Consider the following 24,431-nt stretch of genomic DNA (forward strand, 5'->3'; position numbering starts at 1 on the left):
TTAGCAGGAGAGGGTGCACCCTTGGTAGGGGTGGATGCAACTTTAACAGGGGAGGGCTGGGCAGAACCCTTGCTCTGGGCAGTGAGTCCTGTCTTTTTGGCAGGGGAGGGTGTGCACTTGTTAGGGGTGTATGCTGTTTTAGCAAAGGACAGTGCACCCTTGGCTGGGGAGGGCTGGGCAGGACCCTTGCTCTGGGCAGTGGGTCCTATCTGTTTGGCAAGGGAGGGTGTGCCCTTGGCAGGGGTGGATGCTGTTTTAGTGGGGGAGGGTGCACCCTTGGCAGGGGAGGGCTGGGCTGTTTTAGCAGGGGAGTGTGCACTCTTACCTGGGGAGGGTTGTACCTTGGCAGGGGAGGGTTGGGCAGGCCCCTTGCTCTGTTTGGCAGGGGAGAAAGGAGGGCCACTTACTTGGGCAGCCAGTGGTTTTTGTTGCTGTTGAGGATCAGTGGGCCGTAGCCCTGCCTGCTGATTGGGCCCTCTCTGCTGAGGCTGTTGTTGATTGGCTGGAGCTGAGTGCAGTGGGGATCCCATTGGCTGAGGAACAGGAAGTGGAGCGTCTCCCAGGGCCCCAGACAAAGCTCTCTGGGTCTGGCAGTTCAGGCAGAGCCATTCTTTATTCTGAAACACAGACAGAACAAAAAGAGGCCTTTAGAAAACTGCAAGGTACAGGATTGTATCAAAACAAACATTGTCTGTTAACTGCAAACTGAAGATTATTCTATAATGATCATTCAAAAAGGGACAATAACAATGTCAGTCAAAGAACATTTACAGTCAAGAATCAATTAATAAAACATAAAGTCAGGAAGAAACATTCAACAAACAGCCCCACAAATACCACAGTGACACATAATGTGGTAGAAGTGGGATGGTGGGAGCTGAGGAGAGGTGCCTTACTTGCCCAACAAGGTCAGTCTGCTTGAGTAACATTAAGATAAGACAGGACAGGAATAGTACTACCGTTGTCTGCACTACTGCGGTCTGCACTACCAGCTGTCTGCACTACCAGCGGTCTGCACTACCAGCTGTCTGCACTACCGCGGTCTGCACTACCAGCTGTCTGCACTACTGCGGTCTGCACTACCAGCTGTCTGCACTACCGCGGTCTGCACTACCGCGGTCTGCACTACCAGCTGTCTGCACTACCAGCTGTCTGCACTACTGTTGTCTGAACCACCGCTGCGCTCACAGCAGCACTTAAAAATTAAGCATGTCCTCTTAACTGAAATAATATAATCACAACTCTCCAATAAATCAGCTGTCTCGTAGAAGGTTTAAGCCGCTAATTTACACCAGTGCTACATCCCAAATAGCACCCTATTCCCTATATTGTGCACTATATAGGGAATACAGTGGCATTTCGGACACCACTATTTTTCTTTCATCTGGAACAGTCATTCTGATTCCCATGTAAAATAGACCCATAATATATGTTCACTGCTCAAAAAAAATAAAGGGAACACTTAAACAACACAATGTAACTCCAAGTCAATCACACTTCTGTGAAATCAAACTGTCCACTTAGGAAGCAACACTGATTGACAATAAATTTCACATGCTGTTGTGCTAATGGAATAGACAACAGGTGGAAATTATAGGCAATTAGCAAGACACCCCCAATAAAGGAGTGGTTCTGCAGGTGGGGACCACAGACCACTTCTCAGTTCCTATGCTTCCTGGCTGATGTTTTGGTCACTTTTGAATGCTGGCGGTGCTTTCACTCTAGTGGTAGCATGAGACGGAGTCTACAACCCACACAAGTGGCTCAGGTAGTGCAGCTCATCCAGGATGGCACATCAATGCGAGCTGTGGCAAGAAGGTTTGCTGTGTCTGTCAGCGTATTGTCCAGAGCATGGAGGCGCTACCAGGTTACAGGCCAGTACATCAGGAAACGTGGAGGAGGCCGTAGGAGGGCAACAACCCAGCAGCAGGACCGCTACCTCCACCTTTGTGCAAGGAGGAGCAGGAGAAGCACTGCCAGAGCCCTGCAAGTTCCTGCAAGAGGAAGGCATTGATGCAATGGACTGGCCCGCCCGTTCCCCAGACCTGAATCCAATTGAGCACATCTGGGACATCATGTCTCGCTCCATCCACCAACGCCACGTTGCACCACAGACTGTCCAGGCGTTGGCGGATGCTTTAGTCCAGGTCTGGGAGGAGATCCCTCAGGAGACCATCCGCCACCTCATCAGGAGCATGCCCAGGCGTTGTAGGGAGGTCATACAGGCACGTGGAGGCCATACACACTACTGAGCCTCATTTTGACTTGTTTTAAGGACATTACATCAAAGTTGGATCAGCCTGTAGTGTGGTTTTCCACTTTAATTTTGAGTGTGACTCCAAATCCAGACCTCCATGGGTTGATAAATTGGATTTCCATTGATTCTTTTTCTGTGATTTTGTTGTCAGCACATTCAACTATGTAAAGAAAAAGTATATAAGATTATTTCTTTCATTCAGATCTAGGATGTGTTGTTTAAGTGTTCCCTTTATTTTTTTGAGCAGCATATATAACCCATAATATTTTTGGAGGATAGAAATACTCAGCATTTTTGAAAAGTATTTCTCTCTCTCATGGCTAACTACCAGGAAGTTTAAACAGACAGGCTGAGTGGGCAGGAAGCTTATATTAATGAGCTTGCCTTGACTGACAGCTCTTTGAAACGCATATGTCAAGCAACTTGGATGCAGTGAGCAGTAAAATCATCTCAAGCAAATTTGGTGATACACAAAGAAATGATGTACATTTTTTTTTAATACATATCACGTTTAGCATGTCTCTTGTGATGCGGTTCACAGCAGCACTGATGGATGTGTTGACAGGAGAACTGCGTCAGAGTTTTGGATGACCCTTCACCCTATTTTGTTCCATGCTGGCTGAAGACCAAGCTAGCCAGTAATTAGTTAACACCAGACACAGATGAAAGGGGAAACATAAGTATCTTTGCCATAGATGAATAGTGTAAACTATTATATTTGCTGACACCCTACAGTCAGATTTTGGCACCAGTAGAGTAGCTACACTATATATACAAATGTATGTGGAAATTAGTGGATTCAGCTACTTCAGCCACACCCTTTGCTGTATAAAATCAAGCACACAGCAATGAAATCTCCAGAGACAAACATTGGCAGTAGAATGGCCTTACTGAAGAGTTCAGTGACTTTCAACGTGGCACCGTCATAGGATGCCACCTTTCCAACAAGTCAGTTCGTCACATTTCTGCCCTGCTAGAGCTGCCCCGATCAACTGTAAGTGCTATTATTGTGAAATGCAAATGTCTAGGAGCAACAACAGCTCAGCCGCGAAGTGGTAGGCCACACCAGCTCACAGAACGGGACTGTTGAGTGCTGAAGCATGTAGCGCGTAAAAATCGTCTGTCCTCAGTTGCAACACTCACTACCGAGCTCCAAACTGCCCCTGGAAGCAACGTCAGCACAATAACTATTTGTCGGGAGCTTCATGAAATGGATTGGCCGAGCAGTCGCACACAAGCCTAAGATCACCATGCGCAATGCCAAGCATTGGCTGGAGGGGTGTATAGCTTGCCGCCATTGGACTCTGGAGCAGTGGAAACGCGTTCTCTGGAGTGATGAATCACGCTTCACCATCTGGCAGTCAGATGGATGAATCTGGGTTTGGCGGATGCCAGGAAAACGCTACCTGCCCCAATGCATGATGCCAACTGTAAAGTTTAGTGGAGGAGGAATAATGGTCTGGGGCTGTTTTTCATGGTTTGGGCTGTGACCCTTAGTTCCAGTAAAGGGAAATCTCTTAACGATACATCATATGACATTCTAGATGATTCTGTGCTTCCAAATGTGTGGCAACAGTTTGGGGAAGGCCCTTTCCTGTTTCAGCATGACTATCCCCCTGGCCACAAAGCAAGGTCCATACAGAAATGGTTTGTTGACATCGGTGTGGAAGAACTGACCTCAATCCCATCGAACACCTTTGGGATAAATTAGAACGCAGACTGTGAGCCAGGCCTAATTGTCCAACATCAGTGCCAGACCTCACTAATGCTCTTGTGGCTGAATGGATACAAATACCAGCAAGCAATGTTCTAACATCTAGTGGAAAGCCTTTCCAGAAGAGTGGAGGCTGTTATAGCAAACGGGGGACCAACTCCATATTAATGCCCATGATTTTGGAATGAGATGTTTGACGAGCAGGTGTCCACATACACTACATGACCAAAAGTATCTAGCTATATAAACCATGCCCCTCTGCAAACATGCCTTCTCCAATGATGGTAAGAAGGCGGTACTTATTAAAATGAGAGTTAGGGTGATGTCACCCTATACCATTAATCTCACCTCATGAATCCAAGTTTTTGAAAAGGGGTGAGGGACCAGTAACTTTTGATCAACATTTCTCAATGCAGAAGCAAGTGTCATTTTTCAATCTTAGATCTGGTTTCATCCAAATATCATCCAATTTCATGAAAAACATGATTTTGGCTGTTCATGTTCAGGATCTGAACTAGGGTTGAATATTTTCCTGGTATTTTACAAATGTTTCATCTCGAGAATAAATCACTTTTCTCTCGGGTAACCCGGTATTTCCCACCAAAACCAGTAGTGTCGTTCAAAGGCATCATAAAGCATATAAATATGTCTGGATTTGATTAGAGCTTTGATCAGCATGAAAAATCCAACCTGATGCTACCTGAACCTGATGAGCCATATATTAAATACATTTTATGAGCCCTACATTAACATTTAATGAGCACAAGACCAAAAAAGCCCAAATGATTGCCGTTATCCAATAGGCCTACATATATGATAGGCTGCTGCACATTACCCACAACAGAAAAACAGAAAATCCCATAGATGTAGCTAGCTATATGCTCTCTTGGGTAAGTAAATGAAACTAGCTCTATCCAGTAGGCTAATCTTGTTGCGTGTGAACTGTATTACTATACTGTGGTAATGTGGTATTAACGGCATTACATATACACGCCACCAGGGGGTGTAGGATTTCAGTACCGAGAGGTATTTTCTTATTTTCCCTTTATGTAACCAGGTAAGCTAGTTGAGAACAAGTTCTCATTTACAACTGCGACCTGGCCAAGATAAAGCAAAGCAGTTCGACACAAACAACAACACAGAGTTACACATGGAATAAACAAACGTACAGTCAATAACACAATAGAAAAGTCTATATACAGTATGTGCAAATGAGGTAAGATTAGGGAGGTAAGGAAATAGGCCATAGTGGCAAAATAATTACAGTTTAGCAATTAAACACTGGTGTCATTGCTAGAGTATTGGAATGCACTCAAATACACACGTTGAGTGCAGCTGCGACTGCCTGCTACACCATGCTCAAGGGTTAGTAGTAAAGCAATCAGTGTATAAAGAGCTGCTCCCTCACTCCTTCCAAAACATTAATAGTTCCATGGGTTACTACATGTACTGTATTATATGGACTGGAATTACGCACATCGTTCAAACCATGATAAAGCAGAAGAGAATGTGCGATTATGGTGCAGCACATGCGGCCTTCACTAGTATAGGCTAGCGAATTTGATGTTGAAATATAATAGGCCTATTTGTATAATTAGTAGGCTGAAGCATATATACCTTCATAATATTTCCCCTAATGTTATTAACCTACCTCATCTTTCTTGCTTCAGTCCTTCCTCGCTTTCAACAGCTAAAATACGTTTAGTTGTCCTCATCTTCATCATCCTAATTTCATCCTTGTATAATATAGGACTGGAATTAGATGCAGAAGGCTTTCACTTTTCTTCACGAAGATTGGTTATAGGTCTAAATGAATAACTTTTATAGCAGGTTCACTCTTCTTTCAAACTACCCTGAGTTCTGTCGGCTGCTGTATTTAACGTTCAGCAAAATAAGAGCTTGCGTCCCTCTATTGTTATAAGAAATGCAAACCAAAATAATGTCCTGCAAGCTATTATAGTCAATCTTTTCCTGCATGGGACTCCAACGAGCATTTTTAAGGAAGCCAGCAGAGCACAGGAACACGTTGGGAGACAGAGCTGGTTTCAAGCGCAGGGCGCAGCAGGTGTTTATTAGTAAAGGACCACAGGAGGAGGCAGGTAGCAGGGTCAGGCAGAAGGTAATACACAGGAGGAAGCAGGTAGCTGGGTCCAGGGGCAGGCAGAAGGTAATACACAGGAGGAAGCAGATAACTGGGCCCAGGGGCAGGCAGAAGGTAATACACAGGAGGAAGCAGGTAGCTGGGTCCAGGGGCAGGCAGAAGGTAATACACAGGAGGAAGCAGGTAGCTGGGTCCAGGGGCAGGCAGAAGGTAATACACAGGAGGAAGCAGGTAGCTGGGTCCAGGGGCAGGCAGAAGGTAATACACAGGAGGAAGCAGGTAGCTGGGTCCAGGGGCAGGCAGAAGGTAATACACAGGAGGAAGCAGGTTCCTAACAGGCAACAGTACAGCCAGGGAAAAGGCTAGTAACGTCGTCCGGGAAATCAGGCAATACGTTGATAACAGGAAATCCGATAGGCTAAAGTACAGGCAGTGAATAGGCAAAATGCGTTGTTTTGGTTTGCAAAAACACGGGAGGATTAGATCACTGGGGGGGAAACACGGGAGGATTAGATCACTGGGGGGGAAACACGGGAGGATTAGATCACTGGGGGGAAACCCGCGCTCCGAATAGACGTGTGTCACAAAACAAACAATACCTCACAAAGAACTGAACTAAATAGTGTGTGATAATGACATACAGGTGTGTGAACAGGTGATCATAATTCAAGTGATTGGGATCTATGTGTTTGAGAGCGTGAGCTGCGTTCAGGGGATCTATCTATCGTTACGTGTTTGAGAGTGTGAGTTGGAAGCAGACGTTACAAACGCAGGTGCTTGCGTATTGCGCAAGGGACAGAGGCTATAAATTAGAAGCGTATTATGCATAACCCATCATTAATTAGCTAAATATAAGGCTAATACTGCGTTAAATATAGGCCTATATACTGTACATATCAATCTAGAAGAGTTGATGGAGTGAGAAAGAATGCGAGAGGGCTCGCGCAGCAATATTCGAGTGATAGGCAGTGGTGTAAAGTACTTAAGTAAAAATACTTTAAAGTACTAAAGTAGTTATTTCGGGTATTTGTACTTTAATATTTATATTTCACTACTTTTACTTCACTACTGTACATTCCTTAAGAAAATATTGTACTTTTTACTCCATACATTTGACACCCAAAAGTAGGCTACTTGTTACATTTTGAATGCTTAGCAGGACAGGAAAATAGTCAGATTCACGCACTTATCAACCGAACATCCCTGGTCATCCCTACTGCCTCTGATCTGGAGGACTCACTAAACACAAATGCTTTGTTTGTAAATGATGTCAGAGTGTTGGAGTGTGCCCCTGTCTTTCAGTAAATAATATTGTAATGACCTGACTAGATCATAAAGGAACAATTGTCCAGACAGAGGATGGAGTTAAGGAATTGACGGTTTATTAAGCCAACTTAACACAGGCTACTGTTTGGCTGTAGCCCACGGCAAATAAATGAAAGATACTCCACAAACCAACCGTGACCTTCTCTTGTGAAGCCCAGACTTAAGAGAGAGAACAATGGCTAAACCTGGTCTTAACTTCCAATGCTCCATCCCCCTGCCCAACCCCCTTCCACGCCACTCCGCCAACCACCAGGATGCCCGGTATCAGAACATTCCAGGCATTCCCGTGATTGGCAGATAGCAGATTGATTGGCATGACCCCGTGAACACTGGTAAGTACAACACAACCCACTAATAGCCTAACACATAACCCACAGCTGTCTGTGCGGGTCACTACACAGCCCCCCCACCACAAAGTCCCTCGTCCCCGAGGGAACAAACAAAGTCTCTGAAGCAACCCGGAGGTCTCCTTTGCCTGCGTGGCCGTGATGGTCGCAGTGTGTCCAGATGTGAAACAGGGGGCTCCATCCATGGCAGGGGGCTGCCCCTCTGGGACCCAGGGGATGAAGGCAGGGATATGGGGGACCAGGAAGCGGGAACGGGGAATACAGTCCGTGGCTCCGGGGAACCACGTGGTGACACAGGGAGGGAGACAGGGGGAGGGGGCTGTCTGGAGCCTTGTCTGCGGCACATGGGGGTGGGTGCCTGGGGAATGTCATTGCCAGAGAGGGGAATTGTGGAGGTCCCTGGGGTTTGGGGAGAAGAGGCCCCTCTGTATGGGGCTAACCTGTCCCAGTGCAGTGCCACCTTTCTTCCCCTGGAAGGAAGCTGCACCCAGTACACAACCTCCCCTACCCTCTCCAAGACGCTGCAGAGTCCCACCCAGTGACTGTCCAACTTGGGGCATCAGCCTTTTTTCCTTAGGGGGCTGTAGACCCTGACCAGCTCCCCAGCCACAAAGTGCCTTCCCCGGGTGTGCATGTCATAGTTCCTTTTCTGCCTCACACCTGCATTCACCAGCTGCTCTCTGGCGAATGTGTGGGCTGTCTCCAGGCGGTCCTGGAGTCTCCGGGCATACTCCGGGGCAACATGAGGGCTATCCAGGGGCCGACCAAACGCCATCTCCGCAGGGGTGCGGATCTCTCTCCCCAGCATGAGGAGGACAGGCGTGCAGGAGGTGGAGTCTTGGACAGCGGAGTGGCATGCCATGAGGACCATAGGCAGGTGCTTGTCCCAGTCACGCTGGTGTTTGGCAGAGACGATGGCCAGCTGCTGTCCAAGCGTTTTGTTGAAGCGCTCCACAAGGCCATCACTTTGAGGATGGAGAGGAGTAGTGCGGGTCTTGTGCATACCCAGCCTCTCACACATGGTGGCGAACACACGGGACTCAAAGCTTCTGCCTTGGCCGCTGTGGATGGACTCCGCAGCTCCAAACCTGCTGAACATCCCCGCTGTCAGGGCGTCGACGATGGTCTCTTCCTCCTGGTCAGGCAGAGCATAGGCCTCGGGACATTTTGTGAAATAGTCCATGGCCGTGAGCACCCAGCGGTTTCCACTGTCTGTGGTGGGGAACGGCCCAACTACATCCACTCCCACCCTCTCCATGGGAGCCCCCACTGGGAACTGAGAGCGGCCTGGGAGGCCCTTTCTCGCTATGCAGCAGTTGTCACAGCAGCGGCAAAAGTCCTCCACATCCCTCTTGTGCTGCCCCCAGTAAAAGCCCTGACGGAGGCGGCGGAGTGTTTTTGTGACCCCAAAGTGTCCAGTCCCCACCCCCCCCCCATGAGTACTCTGGAGCACAGCCTCCCGCAGTGCTTTTGGGACCACCACCTGCCACCTCTCCTCTCCTGTAGCTGGCTCGTTCCATGCCCGCTGTAACACGCCATCAGCCAGCCGCAGTCTCTCAAACTTTGACCACAACCCTTTGGTCGCGAGTGAGAGCGCTGTCACCTCTTCCCATGGAGGCCTCACCTGCGCCTCTATCCACTGTAGCACTGGCTGTAGGTCTGTGTCCCGTCCCTGCTGCTGCCCCCATTCAGCCAAGTCGACAGCTCACAGCAGACAGGCCCGCTCGCCCGACACATTGTGGCACAGACCCCCTCCTATGCACTCAGCGCTCTCTCCCGTCCCACTCTCCGTTCACAGTGGCGGCAACCATCTGCAGTTTCAGGGCCGACGGGACATGGCGTCGGCGTTGGAGTGAAGTGCCCCTGCCCTGTGCACCACTGTGAAGTCATACGGCTGAAGCTCCTCCAACCAGCGTGCCACCTGCCCCTCTGGCTCTCTGAAAGACATGAGCCACTGGAGAGCAGAGTGGTCAGTCCTCACAGTAAATGGCAGGCCACCCAGGTAGTACTTGAAGTGTTTGATGGAAGCCACAACAGCCAGGAGCTCCCGCCGGGTGACACAGTAGCGGCGCTCATGTTTGTCAAAAGTTTTGCTGAAGTACACCACCACTCTCTCCCCCTCTGGCCCCACCTGGGCCAGCACCCCACCCATGCCCACATTGCTCGCGTCTGTGTCCAGGATAAAGGGCAAGGTGAGGTCAGGGGGGGCGAGCACAGGGGCCCCGATCAGTGCACGTTTGAGGGTTTTGAAGGCCTCCTCACACTCCACTGTCCAAGTGAAAGCCTTGTCCTTCAGCAGCAGGCAGTTCAGGGGAGCAGCGAGACTTGAGAAGCCCCGTACAAACCTCCTGTAGTACGAGGCCAGGCCCAGGAAGCTCTTCAGCTGACGCTGGTCGGTGGGGGTGGGCCTGTCTCGTACAGCCCCCACCTTGTCCTCCATGGTGCTGATCCCCTCCTTCCCCACTCGGTGGCCCAGGAAGGACACCTTTCTCCTCATGAAGTGGCACTTCTCGGGGTGGAGCTTCAGACCTGTGGCAGCCACCCGCACCAGCACACATCGTAGCGCCACCAGGGCTGACTGGAAGGAGCTGCCATGGGCCAGGATGTCATCGAGGTATACCAGACACTGCTGTCGGGGGATGCCATCCAGCACCCTGTCCATCAAACGCTCAAAAGTAGCTGGAGCGTTGCACAGGCCGAAGCACAGGACCTTGAACTGCCAGTGTCCTTTGTCAGTTTTGGCTCTGGCCTCTGGGGAGAGGGGCACCTGCCTGTAGCCACTGTGGATGTCTAGTGAGGAGAACCAGGAGGACCCCCTAACCACGTCCAGCGACTCATCGATACGTGGTATGGGGTATGAGTCCTTCCTGGTTACCTCATTCAGCCGCCTGTAGTCCGCACAGAACCTCAGCTTGCCCCCCTTCTTAGGAACCATGACAACTGGCACCGCCCAGGGGCTGTCTGAGGGCTCGATGAAGTCTGCCTGATGCATCTCCAACACAGCCTTCTCTGCCGCCTCCTGGCGTGCCAGCGGGATACGGCGGGGACGCATCTTGATGGGTCGAGCATCACCTGTGTCGATCTCATGCTGCACCAGATGAGTCTGACCCGCCTCTTCCTCACTCAGCGCAAAGCTGTCTCTGAATTCAAACAGCAGCCACAACCGTTCCTGCTGCTCGGGGTCAAGACCAACACAGTTCCTCCCCCATATCTCCCTCACTGCAGACAGTGTGCTCTCCTCTCCCATCTGGGGTAGCTGGGCTGGGGGGGTGCAGCCCGGGCTCATGGAGGGATGTGTCGTGGGGGTAGCTGGGGGAATGTAACACACAGCCGTAGGTGACAGGGGGGCTGGGGAAAAGTCACACACAGATGTGGGGGGGGGGGGGCAGCCCTGAGTCTCTGCTGCTTTAACTGTTGGAGTAAAGGGTTTGTTGGGTTGAGTGAATATGATATTAGATGATACTATATGATACTAGATCTTAACCTGTTGGGGGTAGGGGGCAGTATTGACACGGCCGGATAAAAAACGTACCCGATTTAATCTGGTTACTACTCCTGCCCAGTAACTAGAATATGCATATAATTATTGGCTTTGGATAGAAAACACCCTAAAGTTTCTAAAACTGTTTGAATGGTGTCTGTGAGCATAACAGAACTCATATGGCAGGCAAAAACCTAAGAAGATTCCTTACAGGAAGTGCCCTCTCTGACAAGATCTTGTTCTTCTTGTCTCTGTTTATTGAAGACTGAGGATCTTTGCTGTAACGTGACACTTCCTACGGCTCCCATAGGCTCTCAGAGCCCGGGAAAAAGCTGAATGATATCGAGGCAGCCCCAGGCTGAAACACATTTGCGCTTTTGGCAAGTGGCCGATCAGAGGACAATGGGCTTAGGCGCGTGCACGAGTCGACCCCATGCTTTATTTTCTTTCGTCTTTTTACCTAAACGCAGATTCCCGGTCGGAATATTATCGCTTTTTTACGAGAAAAATTGCATAAAAATTGATTTTAAACAGCGGTTGACATGCTTCGAAGTACGGTAATGGAATATTTAGAATTTTTTTGTCACGAAATGCGTCGTGCTTGTCACCCTTCTTTACCCTTTCGGATAGTGTCTTGAACGCACGAACAAAACACCGCTGTTTGGATATAACCTGTTGGGTCTAGGGGGCAGCATTTGCACGTCTGGATAAAAAAAATGTACCCGATTTAATCTGGTTACTAATCCTACCCAGTAACTAGAATATGCATATACTTATTATATATGGATAGAAAACACTCTAAAGTTTCTAAAACTGTTTGAATGGTGTCTGTGAGTATAACAGCACTCATTTGGCAGGCAAAACCCTGAGACATTTTCTGACAGGAAGTGGATACCTGATGTGTTGTATTGACTTTAAACCTATCCCATTGAAAAACACAGGGGCTTAGGAATATTTTGGCACTTCCTATTGCTTCCACTAGATGTCACCAGCCTTTACAAAGTGTTTTGAGTCTTCTGGAGGGAGATCTGACCGAACAAGAGCCATGGAACGATGATGTCCCATTAGACACCTGGCGCGCGAGTTCATGTTGGGTACCCTCGTTCCAATACGTTATAAAAGAGTATGCATTCGTCCACCTTGAATATTATTCATGTTCTGGTTAAAAAAGGCCCTAATGATTTATGCTATACAACGTTTGACATGTTTGAACGAACGGAAATATATTTTTTCCCCTCGTTCATGACGAGAAGTCCGGCTGGCTTACATCATGTGCTAACGAGACGGAGATTTTTGGACATAAATGATGAGCTTTTTTGAACAAAACTACATTCGTTATGGACCTGTGATACCTGGAAGTGACATCTGATGAAGAGAATCAAAGGTAATGGATTATTTACATAGTATTTTCGATTTTAGATCTCCCCAACATGACGTCTAGTCTGTATCGCAACGCGTATTTTTCTGGGCGCAGTGCTCAGATTATTGCAAAGTGTGATTTCCCAGTAAGGTTATTTTTAAATCTGGCAAGTTGATTGAGTTCAAGAGATGTAAATCTATAATTCTTTAAATGACAATATAATATTTTACCAATGTTTTCTAATTTTAATTATTTAATTTGTGACGCTGACTTGACTGCCGGTTATTGGAGGGAAACGATTTCCTCAACATCAATGCCATAGTAAAACGCTGTTTTTGGATATAAATATGAACTTGATAGAACTAAAAATGCATGCATTGTCTAACATAATGTCCTAGGAGTGTCATCTGATGGAGATTGTAAAAGGTTAGTGCATCATTTTAGCTGGTTTTATGGTTTTGGTGACCCTGTCTTTGACTTGACAAAACATTACACACAACTCTTGTAAATGTACTGTCCTAACATACTCTAAATTTATGCTTTCGCCGTAAAACCTTTTTGAAATCGTAAAACGTGGTTAGATTAAGGAGATGTTTATCTTTCAAATGGTGTAAAATAGTTGTATTTTTGAAAAATTTGAATTTTGACATTTATTTGGATTCAAATTTGCCGCTCTTGAAATGCACCTGCTGTTGATGGAGTGCACCACGGGTGGCACGCTAGCGTCCCACCTAGCCCCAAGAGGTTAACTATTGATTATTTGGGACCAAACCAACATTTGTTATTGAAGTAGAAGTCCTGGGAGTGCATTCTGACGAAGAACACCAAAGGTAATAACATTTTTCTTATAGTAAATCTGACTTTGGTGAGTGCTAAACTTGCTGGGTGTCTAAATAGCTAGCCCTGTGATGCCGGGCTATCTACTTAGAATATTGCAAAATGTGCTTTCACCGAAAAGCTATTTTAAAATCGGACATATCGAGTGCATAGAGGAGTTCTGTATCTATAATTCTTAAAATAATTGTTATGCTTTTTGTGAACGTTTATCGTGAGTAATTTAGTACATTTTTTGTAAATTCACAGGAAGTTTGCGGGGGGTATGCTAGTTCTGAACGTCACATGCTAATGTAAAAAGCTGGTTTTTGATATAAATATGAACTTGATTGAACAAAACATGCATGTATTGTATAACATAATGTCCTAGGTGTGTCATCTGATGAAGATCATCAAAGGTTAGTGCTGCATTTAGCTGTCTTCTGGGTTTTTGTGACATTATATGCTAGCTTGAAAAATAGGTGTCTGATTATTTCTGGCTGGGTACTCTGCTGACATAATCTAATGTTTTGCTTTCATTGTAAAGACTTTTTGAAATCGGACAGTGTGGTTAGATTAACGAGAGTCTTGTCTTTAAAATGGTGTAAAATAGTCATATGTTTGAGAAATTGAAGTAATAGCATTTCTAAGGTATTTGAATAACGCGCCACAGGATTCCACTGGCTGTTACGTAGGTGGGACGGTTTCGTCCCGCCGACCCTAGAGAGGATAAAGGAACAATTGTCCAGACAGAGGATGGAGTTAAGGAATTGACGGTTTATTAACTCAACTTAACACAGGTTACTGTTTGGCCGTAGCCCACGCCAAATAAATGAATGATACCCCACAAACCAACCGTGACCTTCTCTTGTGAAGCCCAGACGTAAGAGAGAGAACAATGGCTAAACCCGGTCTTAACTTGCAATGCTCCATCCCCCTGCCCAACCCCCTTCCACACCACTCCGCCAACCACCAGGCTGCCCTGCATCCGAACATTCCAGGCATTTCTGTGATTGGCAGATAGCAGGTTGATTGGCATGTCGGACCCCGCGAACACTGGTAAGTACAACACAACCCACTAATAGCCTAACACATAACCCACAGCTGTCTGTGTGGGTCGCTACAATATATATATATATATTTTTTTAAATGGTGCCATCTGGTTTGCTTAATATAAGGAATTTGAAGTGATTTATACTTTTACTTTTGATAGTTAAGTATATTTTAAACCAAATACTTTTAGACTTTTACTCAAGAAGAATTTTACTGGGTGACGTTTACTTTTACTTGAGTAATTTTCTATGAAGGTATCTTTACTTTTACTCAAGTATGACAGTTGGGTACTTTTCCAACACTGGTGATAGGACGTTTTAATACTCTGCAGCTGCAATAAAAAAAAACTCTCTTTACAATTAAAAAACAAGTTGATCCCCGAAAACCAGATGGAGATGGTCAAATTAGGCGCGCATGCGGTCTTTATGTTACGTTAGCATAGGCTATGCTGCAGCAAATGTAGGCCTACCTGTCACAAGAAAAAAATGTTACCATGATGAGATGATAAGTCTACATGCATTGTGAACTGCGCTCAATAAAGAGATGGGATGTCTGTCCCCACCCTGAGTGTTGATTCATCATGCAGAGGCCGTAGGGAAGCCAGATTTAGACATCACATTTCATTTTACAGTTCCATTTCACGCCATGCTGTTCAAATAAATAATTTATTAGAATTTACCGGTTTCTCGCAGTTATTTATCCTGGAAAAGGGGAGTGGTTTTGGGCGGGAAATCTTGGTAAAAGGTTCCCGCCATTCAACCCTAATCTGAATTTCTTCAGAGTGTGATAATTTGCCTCAGATTAAAACACACAGGCATTGGATTAAGTATATGCTCAACAAAAATGTTCCTTCCTACATTTTGAACCAAATATCCATGATATCTATGACCTCCTTTAAAGTCAGATTAGGTATTTCAAGCATGGCATTAGCTGCAGTGTGGCCCTTGACAGGATAGGACAGAGCTGGCTAAAGGACTCAGTCAAACCCCTGTAGTTGTACATTTCAAAAGGCTGTCTAAATCAAATCTTTCATCTGCATGAGAAGGCTTAATCACCAGACATTGTTAAGCGCTTTGAAGCACATGTATGAATACAAATCAGTACTATTGCTATTAGTGGTGAGACACAGAGACCCAACTGCAATTAGTTCCACAGTCAACTGTTCAGATGTAATCCTTCATGGAGCAGATGACACTCATCAACAGAATTACACAGACTGTCACCCCTCACATTCAATCAACAAAAGGTAAATCAGAAATGAAACTATATAATGCACTACTTTTGACAGGATTCTTATAGGCCCTGGTCAAAAGTAGTTCACTATAGGCAATTTCGGACTTAACCCGAGAGTTAGACACAGGCACTCATCCCTCACATTCATACTTCCCACCACAGATTATGTCAACACTCGTTCTGAGAAAAAGGGTGTAAACCTATCAAAGACAGAATATTAGCAGAAACACATTCCATTTCAGATCAAAGGAGCTGATCAATGAGACGGATCTGCGGTTTCCATATTAGGTCAGCCTCAGTCTTGGCAGTTGTTTTATTCTCAGACCAATGGAAAATAAAAATGCTTCTATTACCGGTTATGAGAATTGAAAAGAGACATGATGGCACCATGTTTGTAGTCCAGGGCCTGCATTCAAAGTGTCTCAGAGTAGAAACGCTGATCTAGGATCAGGCCTAGATCAGGCCTAGGCAGGGAGAAATGGTGTCTGTGTCTGTGTACTGTAGCCGTCACGTCTTCACTCACAAAGGCGATAATATAACCCAATAAACACCTCTATAGACAATTACCATCTGTACCATAAATCATATTCTGTATACGGTGTCCATATGAGGACAGCATCCTTTATTGTTATGATGCCTTCTTTAACCTCTGAGGAGGAAATGAAGACTACAACAATATATTACAAAACCGTCCCACAGCATAAAGCTCATAAAGGAAAGCACAACACAGGTGTTAAATAATGACATCATAGAGGACATCTCTGCTACAGTACGCTTCCATAATTCATTGCAGAATATTTTAGATTACATTATTTGACCACCGCTAGATTACATTATTGTAAACTCATTTGAAAAGCATCTTATTTTTAGAATGTAATATTTCAAATGATTTCAGTTTTTGGTTACATTTCAAGAATTCAGGGTGTAGTAGCAGCATGAGAAATAACAACCTGCTGAATATGTCTGCAACTATAATATGGCAGTACAACTCAACAAAAAGTGAGTTACTCTTCTTGTAATGTCTTTAACTCAGAACTAGTCTCACTCAATTGGTCAGCTGCTCAATTCAATTCTGGGTCCATACGTGGTAAGAGCAAAGATGAAGAGATGCTAGAACAAGCAGCGGAAATGGAATGAGGCTCTCCACCCTATCTCTTTGCAAGCTACGGAGCCGAATGTCCCATCCCTTTCAGAAATTCGAAAGATGCTAACACCTGAAAAATCGTGATTTTTTCAAATGACCAGTGACAAAAAACCCAAACACCAGAATTACTGCTGCTCGTTATCCCACGCATCCCATTCCAATCCCAACAGATTCTATGCTACCAGTTATGTTTACATAGGTCTGTCCACGAGAGATTCCTCTACTTGTAACCTGCTCACTGCACAGCGAACCTTTTCAACTGTCAAAACAATAACGCTCTATATGCATGCCAACCAAGAGGCTCCCCAGTGAACATCTGCTGCTGCAGCGCACCATAATTGTGAGTTAGTTAGCTAGCTAGTTAGTTGGCTAGATAGCACAAAATGACAAGTACATATTTTTGGATCCAACACCAAAACTGAACAAACAAGTTACACTATATATACACAGAAGTATGTGGACACCCCTCTCTCTTTTCTCGGTCTTCTTTGAGGACAATACAGTGCCACTAACACGGCCTGCTACCAAAACCTGCAGGCTCTCCTTCACTGCAGCCAACGTGAGTAAAATATTTAAACGTGTTAACCCTCGCAAGGCAGCAGGCCCAGACGGCATCCCCGGCCGCATCCTCAGAGCATGCGCAGACCAGCTGGCTGGTGTGTTTACAGACATATTCAATCAATCCTTATCCCAGTCTGCTGTCCCCACATGCTTCAAGAGGGACACCATTGTTCCTGTTCCCAAGAAAGCTAAGGTAACTGAGCTAAATGACTACCGCCCTGTAGCACTCACTTCCGTCATCATGAAGTGCTTTGAGAGACTAGTCAAGGACCATATCACCTCCACCCTACCTGACACCCTAGATCCACTCCAATTTGCTTACCGACCCAATAGGTCCACAGACGACGCAATCGCCATCACACTGCACACTGCCCTAACCCATCTGGACAAGAGGAATACCTATGTAAGAATGCTGTTCATCGATTACAGCTCAGCATTTAACACCATAGTACCCTCCAAACTCGTCATTAAGCTCGAGACCCTGGGTCTCGACCCCGCCCTGTGCAGCTGGGTCCTGGACTTCCTGACGGGCCGCCCCCAGGTGGTGAGGGTAGGTAACAACATCTCCACCCCGCTGATCCTCAACACTGGGTCCCAACAAGGGTGCGTTCTCAGCCCTCTTCTGTACACCCTGTTCACCCACGACTGCGTGGCCATGCATGCATCCAACTCAATCATCAAGTTTGCAGACGACACTACAGTGGTAGGCTTGATTACCAACTACGACGAGACGGCCTACAGGGAGGAGGTGAGGGCCCTCGGAGTGTGGTGTCAGGAAAATAACCTCGCACTCAATGTCAACAAAACAAAGGAGATGATCGTGGACTTCAGGAAACAGCAGAGGGAGCAGCCCCTTATCTACATTGATGGGACAGTAGTGGAGAGGGCGGAGAGTTTTAAGTTCCTCGGCATACACATCACGGACAAACTGAAATGGTCCACCCACACAGACAGCGTGGTGAAGAAGGCGCAGCAGCGCCTCTTCAACCTCAGGAGGCTGAAGAAATTTGGCTTGTCACCAAAAACACTCACAAACTTTTACAGATGCACAATCGAGAGCATCCTGTCGGGCTGTATCACCGCCTGGTACGGCAGCTGCTCCGCCCATAATCGGAAGGCTCTCCAGAGGGTAGTGAGGTCTGCACAACGCATCACCGGGTGCAAACTACCTGCCCTCCAGGACACCTACACCACCCGATGTCACAGGAAGGTCAAAAAGATCATCAAGGACAGCAACCACCCGAGCCACTGCCTGTTCACCCCGCTAACATCCAGAAGGCGAGGTCAGTACAGGTGCATCAAAGCTGGAACCGAGAGACTGAAAAACAGCTTCTATCTCAAGGCCATCAGACTGTTAAACAGCCATCACTAACATTGAGTGGCTGCTGCCAACATACTGACTCAACTCAAGCTACTTTAATAATGGGAAAATTGATGTAATCAATTTATCACTTGCCACTTTATATTATTTATATTAGATAATGTTTACATAATCTCACATCTCATATGTATATACTGTACGCCATACCATCTACTGCATCTTGCCATCTTGATGTAATTACATGTATCACTAGCCACTTTAAACAATGCCACTTTATATAATGTTTTCATAACCTACATTACTCATCTCATATGTATGTACTGTACTCTATACCATCTACTGCATCTTGCCATCCTGATGTAATGTATCACTAGCCACTTTAAACAATGCTGCTTTATATGTTTTCATACCCTACAATACTCATCTCATATGTATATACTGTACTCCATACCATCTATTACATCTTGCCTATGCCGTTCGGCCACCACTCATTTATATATTTTTATGTACATATTCGTATTCATTCCTTTACACTTGTGTGTACAAGGTAGTTGTTGTGGAATTGGTAGATTACTTGTTAGATATTACTGCATGGTCGGAACTAGAAGTACAAGCATTTCGCTACACTTGCATTAACACCTGCTAACCATGTGTATGTGACAAATAAATGTGATTTGATTTGATTTACAGGGCACCATATGGGATTTCTCTGACATACATTATGAAATGAAGGTTGATTAGATGGAAATAGATAGATCTGTATACCTAATAATATGGGCAAAGCCAGATGATAATGACATAATACACTATATATACAAAAGTATGTGGAAACCCTTTCAAATTAGTGGATTCGGCTATTTCAGCCACACCCGTTGCTGAAAGGTGTATAAAATCAAGCACATAGCCATGCAATCTCCATAGAGAAACATTGACAGTAGAATGGCCTTACTGAAGAGCTCAGTGACTTCATAGGATGCCACCGTCATAGGATTCCACCTTTCCAAGGAGTCAATTCGTCAAATTTCTGCCCTGCTGGAGATGCCCTGGTCAACTGTAAATGCTGTTATTGTAAAGTGGATACGTCTAGGAGCAACAACGGTTCAGCTTGCCAAGTGGTAGGCCACACAAGCTCACAGAGCGGGACCGCCGAGCGCTGAAGTGCGTAGCTCGTAAAAAATAATCTGTCCTCAGTTGCAACACTCTCTACAGAGTTCCAAACTGCCTCTTGAAGCAACGTTAGCATAAGAACTGTTTGTCGGGAGCTTTATGAATTGGGTTTCCATGGACGAGCAGTCGCACACAAGCCTTTAGATCACCATGTGCAATGCCAAGCATCGGCTGGAGTGGTGTAAAGCTCGCCACCATTGGACCCTGGAGCAGTGGAAGCGCATTCTCTGGAGTGATGAATCACATATCACCATCTGGCAGTCCTGGGTTTGGCGGATGCCAGGAGAACGCTACCTGCCCGAATGCATACTGCCAACTGTAAATTTTGGTGGAGGAGGAATAATGGTCTGGGGCTGTTTTTCATGGTTTGGGCTAGGTCCCTTAGTTCCAGTGAAGGGAAATCTTAACGCTACAGCATACAATGACATTCTAAACGATTCTGTGCTCCCAACTTTGTGGCAACAGATTGAGAAAGGCCCTTTCCTGTTTCAGAATGACAATGCCCCCATGCACATAGCGAGGTCCATGCAGAAATAGTTTGTTGAGATCGATGTGGAAGAACTTGACTGGCCTACACAGAGCCCCGACCTCAACCCCATCGAATACCTTTGGGATGAATTGGAACTGCGAGCCAGACCTAATCGCCCAACATCAGTGCTCGACCTCACAAATTCTCTTGTGGCTGAATGGAAGCAAGTAGCCGCAGCACTGTTCCAACATCTAGTGGAAAGCCTTAGGCTGTTATAGCAAGAAAGGGGGGACCAACTCCATATTATTGCCAATGATTTTTGAATGAGATTCGACGAGCAGGTTTATTATCCATTTGCTCTGGTGGTGTGAGCTACATTTGGCTAGCATAGCAAATATCAAATAAAATATTATTTGTCACATGCGCCAAATACAACAGGTATAGAGCTCACAGTGAAATGCTTACTTACAAGCCCTTAACCAACAATGCAGTTCAAGAAATAGAGTTAACAACATTTTTACTAAATAAACAAAGTAAATAAAATAACAATAACGAGGCTATATACAGGGGCTACTGGTACCGAGTCAATGTACCGAGGTTGGTCGAGGTCATTTGTATATAGTAGTGGTAAAGTGACAATGCTTAGATATCTAAGGACCTATCATGGTCCAAACACACCAACACAGTCGTGAAGAGGGCACGACAATACCTTTTCCCCCTCAGGAGCCTAAAAAGATTTGGTATGGGCCCTCAGATCCTTAAAGTTCTACAGCTGTACCATTGAGAGCAGCTTGACTTGCTGCATCACTGCTTGGTATGGCCACCGCTTGGCATCCGACCACAAGGCACTGCAGAGGGTAGTGCGTATGACCGTGTACATCCCTAGAGATGAGCTCCCTGCCATCCAGGACCTCCATACTAGGAGGTGTCAGGGGAAGACCCTAACAATTGTCAAATACTCCAGCCACCCAAGACATAGAAAGTTCTCTCTGCTACCGCACGGCAAGCAGTACCAGAGCGCCAAGTCTGCGACCAAAAGGCTCCTAAACAGCAGCCATAACACTGCTGAATAGTTAATCAAATGGTTATCTGGACTATTTGCATTGACCCCTTTTCTTTTGCACTGACTCTCTTGCGGAATTGTTAGATTACAGGTTAGATATTACTGCACTGTCGGAACTAGAAACACAAGCATTTCGCTACACTCGCATTAACATCTGCTAACCATGTGTATGTGACCAATAACATTTGATTTGGCTCTATCCACGCTCACTGGACTCTACCCACACACTCACACATACTAAACTGACACTCCAACACGCACAAACACACACACTACATACGCTCCCCCCCACACACACACACACACACACACACACACACACACACACACACACACACACACACACACACACACACACACACACACACACACACACACACACACACACACACACACACACACACACACAAAACATACACATACATACTCACAGACACACTTTCACACTGTTTACTATCTATCCTGATTGCCTAGCCACTTCTACATGTACATATTACCTCAATCACCTCAACTACCTCGTACCCTTGCACATTGACTTGGTACCGGTACTCCTTGTATATAGCCTCGTTATTGTTATTTTATTGTGTTACTATTTCCTTTTTTTATTACAAAAATAAATAATTGCAAATTGTCTTACTTTTTAACTCTGCATTGTTGGGAAAGGGCTAGTAAGTATGCATTTCACAGTAAAGTCTACACCTGTTGTATTCCGCGCATGTGACAAATTCAATTAAATTCGATCTCAACAAAATATAACAATGTGTGAGGATTAGCTAATCCTGTTTCAGTATAGAAATGACAAGCCACATGTACAAGCGCATTGGACATGCCCACGAGGCCAATACTGATCACATCATACAGTATGTCTGCTTTGGGCATGCCATAAATAAGCTCACATCCACTGTAAGCAATGGAACCAAAAGGGTAGAACACAGATAGCAGAGGCAATAGAGAAATACCCTGACCGGGCCAGGACGCACACCCTAATCAAATTACACTTGAAGGTAGTATGCCAACCACTAGAGGAGGACAGAGAGTGTCGCAGAATGAAACAAAAAGATGCTTACGGTACTCAAATATTGATAAATTCATGATAGACAGGAGGAGACACTACTTAGTCTTAGGGGGGATGACATCACAGTGGCTACTGGAACTCACCTTCAGCTCACCTGTACTACAGTCACACCCCTTACACCTCCTACGCCACCGACACTATAACTCAGCCGCCGAGTGGGTGATTTGAGTCAGTGTAGCAGAATGAAATACCCACAAAATCAGTTCTGTGGGTGCTAGATTCACTCAGTTCACACAGTCTGCTCTGCTGGCTGCTGAGGTTGATGTGGAGAAGGAGGAGGTCAGTGACTGTAAGCAGAGGGGTGAGTGTGTTGAGGTTGATGCAGAGAAGGAGGAGGTCAGTGAGTGTAGCAGAGGGGTGAGTGTGTTGAGGTTGATGCAGAGAAGGAGGAGGTCAGTGACTGTAAGCAGAGGGGTGAGTGTGTTGAGGTTGATGCAGAGAAGGAGGAGGTCAGTGACTGTAAGCAGAGGGGTGAGTGTGTTGAGGTTGATGCAGAGAAGGAGGAGGTCAGTGACTGTAAGCAGAGGGGTGAGTGTGTTGTGGTTGATGCGGAGAAGGAGGAGGTCAGTGACTGTAAGCAGAGGGGTGAGTGTGTTGAGGTTGATGCAGAGAAGGAGGAGGTCAGTGACTGTAAGCAGAGGGGTGAGTGTGTTGAGGTTGATGCAGAGAAGGAGGAGGTCAGTGACTGTAAGCAGAGGGGTGAGTGTGTTGAGGTTGATGCAGAGAAGGAGGAGGTCAGTGACTGTAAGCAGAGGGGTGAGTGTGTTGAGGTTGATGCAGAGAAGGAGGAGGTCAGTGACTGTAAGCAGAGGGGTGAGTGTGTTGAGGTTGATGCAGAGAAGGAGGAGGTCAGTGACTGTAAGCAGAGGGGTGAGTGTGTTGAGGTTGATGCAGAGAAGGAGGAGGTCAGTGACTGTAAGCAGAGGGGTGAGTGTGTTGAGGTTGATGTGGAGAAGGAGGAGGTCAGTGACTGTAAGCAGAGGGGTGAGTGTGATGAGGTTGATGCAGAGAAGGGAGGAGGTCAGTGAGTGTAGCAGAGGGGTGAGTGTGTTGAGGTTGATGCAGAGAAGGAGGTCAGTGAGTGTAGCAGAGGGGTGAGTGTGTAGCTCATGTGAGCTAGTTGACAGGCGAGTGCTAGGCTCTTTCTCAATTCATCCTTCCTCGATTGCTGTCATCTCCTATTTATATGTAGCTAGCTAGCTAGCTAGCTGACGTTACCTAAAATAGATGGTTAACTTGATAAACAACTTACCCGTGTGCTACACAACATCCTGGCATCCTTCTCTCCTGCTGCTAAAGTTACTATCCATGCAGGCAATGCAGCCTGCTGCGATGCTTCTTTGGGAAAACAATCAACTTTCCTTTTCAAAAATAGAGCCGTCCCCGTTCGTAAGGACCATCCCACCCGCGAATACAATGGTCAAAATGGTAGAGCTTGAGAAAACAACTATTAACTAGCTTAGCTAACTTGCTGTTTACAGCCGCGACAGAACAGCTGTTGTTTACAAACACACCAGAAGTACTTTGGGGTTCCAGGGTTTACTTCCACTCCTCATCAAAAAAATCATTAGAGCAGTGGTGTAAAGTGCTTAAGTAAAAATACTTTAAAGTACTACTTAAGTATTTTTTTTGGTTATCTGTACTTTATTATTTATATATTTGACACCATTAACTTTTACTTCACTACATTCCTAAAGAAAATAATGTACTTTTTACTCCATACATTTTCCATGATACCCAAAAGTACTTGTTACATTTTGAATGATGCAAGCAGTAAAATTTGATTTAAAAAACAGATTTAAAAAAACACCTTATGGAACAGCGGGGACTGTGAAGCAACAGAAACATTGGCACAGACACATTCATACACACACACACACACACACACACACACACACACACACACACACACACACACACACACACACACACACACACACACACAC

The 24,431-nt window shown here is 45.9% G+C and overlaps 1 protein-coding gene across 1 annotated transcript in view; it reads right to left on the reverse strand.

Annotated features, from left to right (window-relative positions):
- LOC106583441 (protein bassoon) overlaps positions 1 to 24,431 on the reverse strand; it is a 201,180-nt gene that overhangs the window by 22,684 nt on the left and 154,065 nt on the right. The window contains exon 4 of the mRNA XM_014167602.3: positions 408 to 617. Within this exon, the coding sequence (XP_014023077.3) occupies positions 408 to 617 (210 nt within the window). The remainder of the gene's footprint in view (positions 1 to 407; positions 618 to 24,431) is intronic.

The sequence above is a fragment of the Salmo salar genome, chromosome 22, assembly GCF_965601325.2.
Source record: "Salmo salar chromosome 22, fSalSal1, whole genome shotgun sequence".
Taxonomy (NCBI): Eukaryota; Metazoa; Chordata; class Actinopteri; order Salmoniformes; family Salmonidae; genus Salmo; species Salmo salar.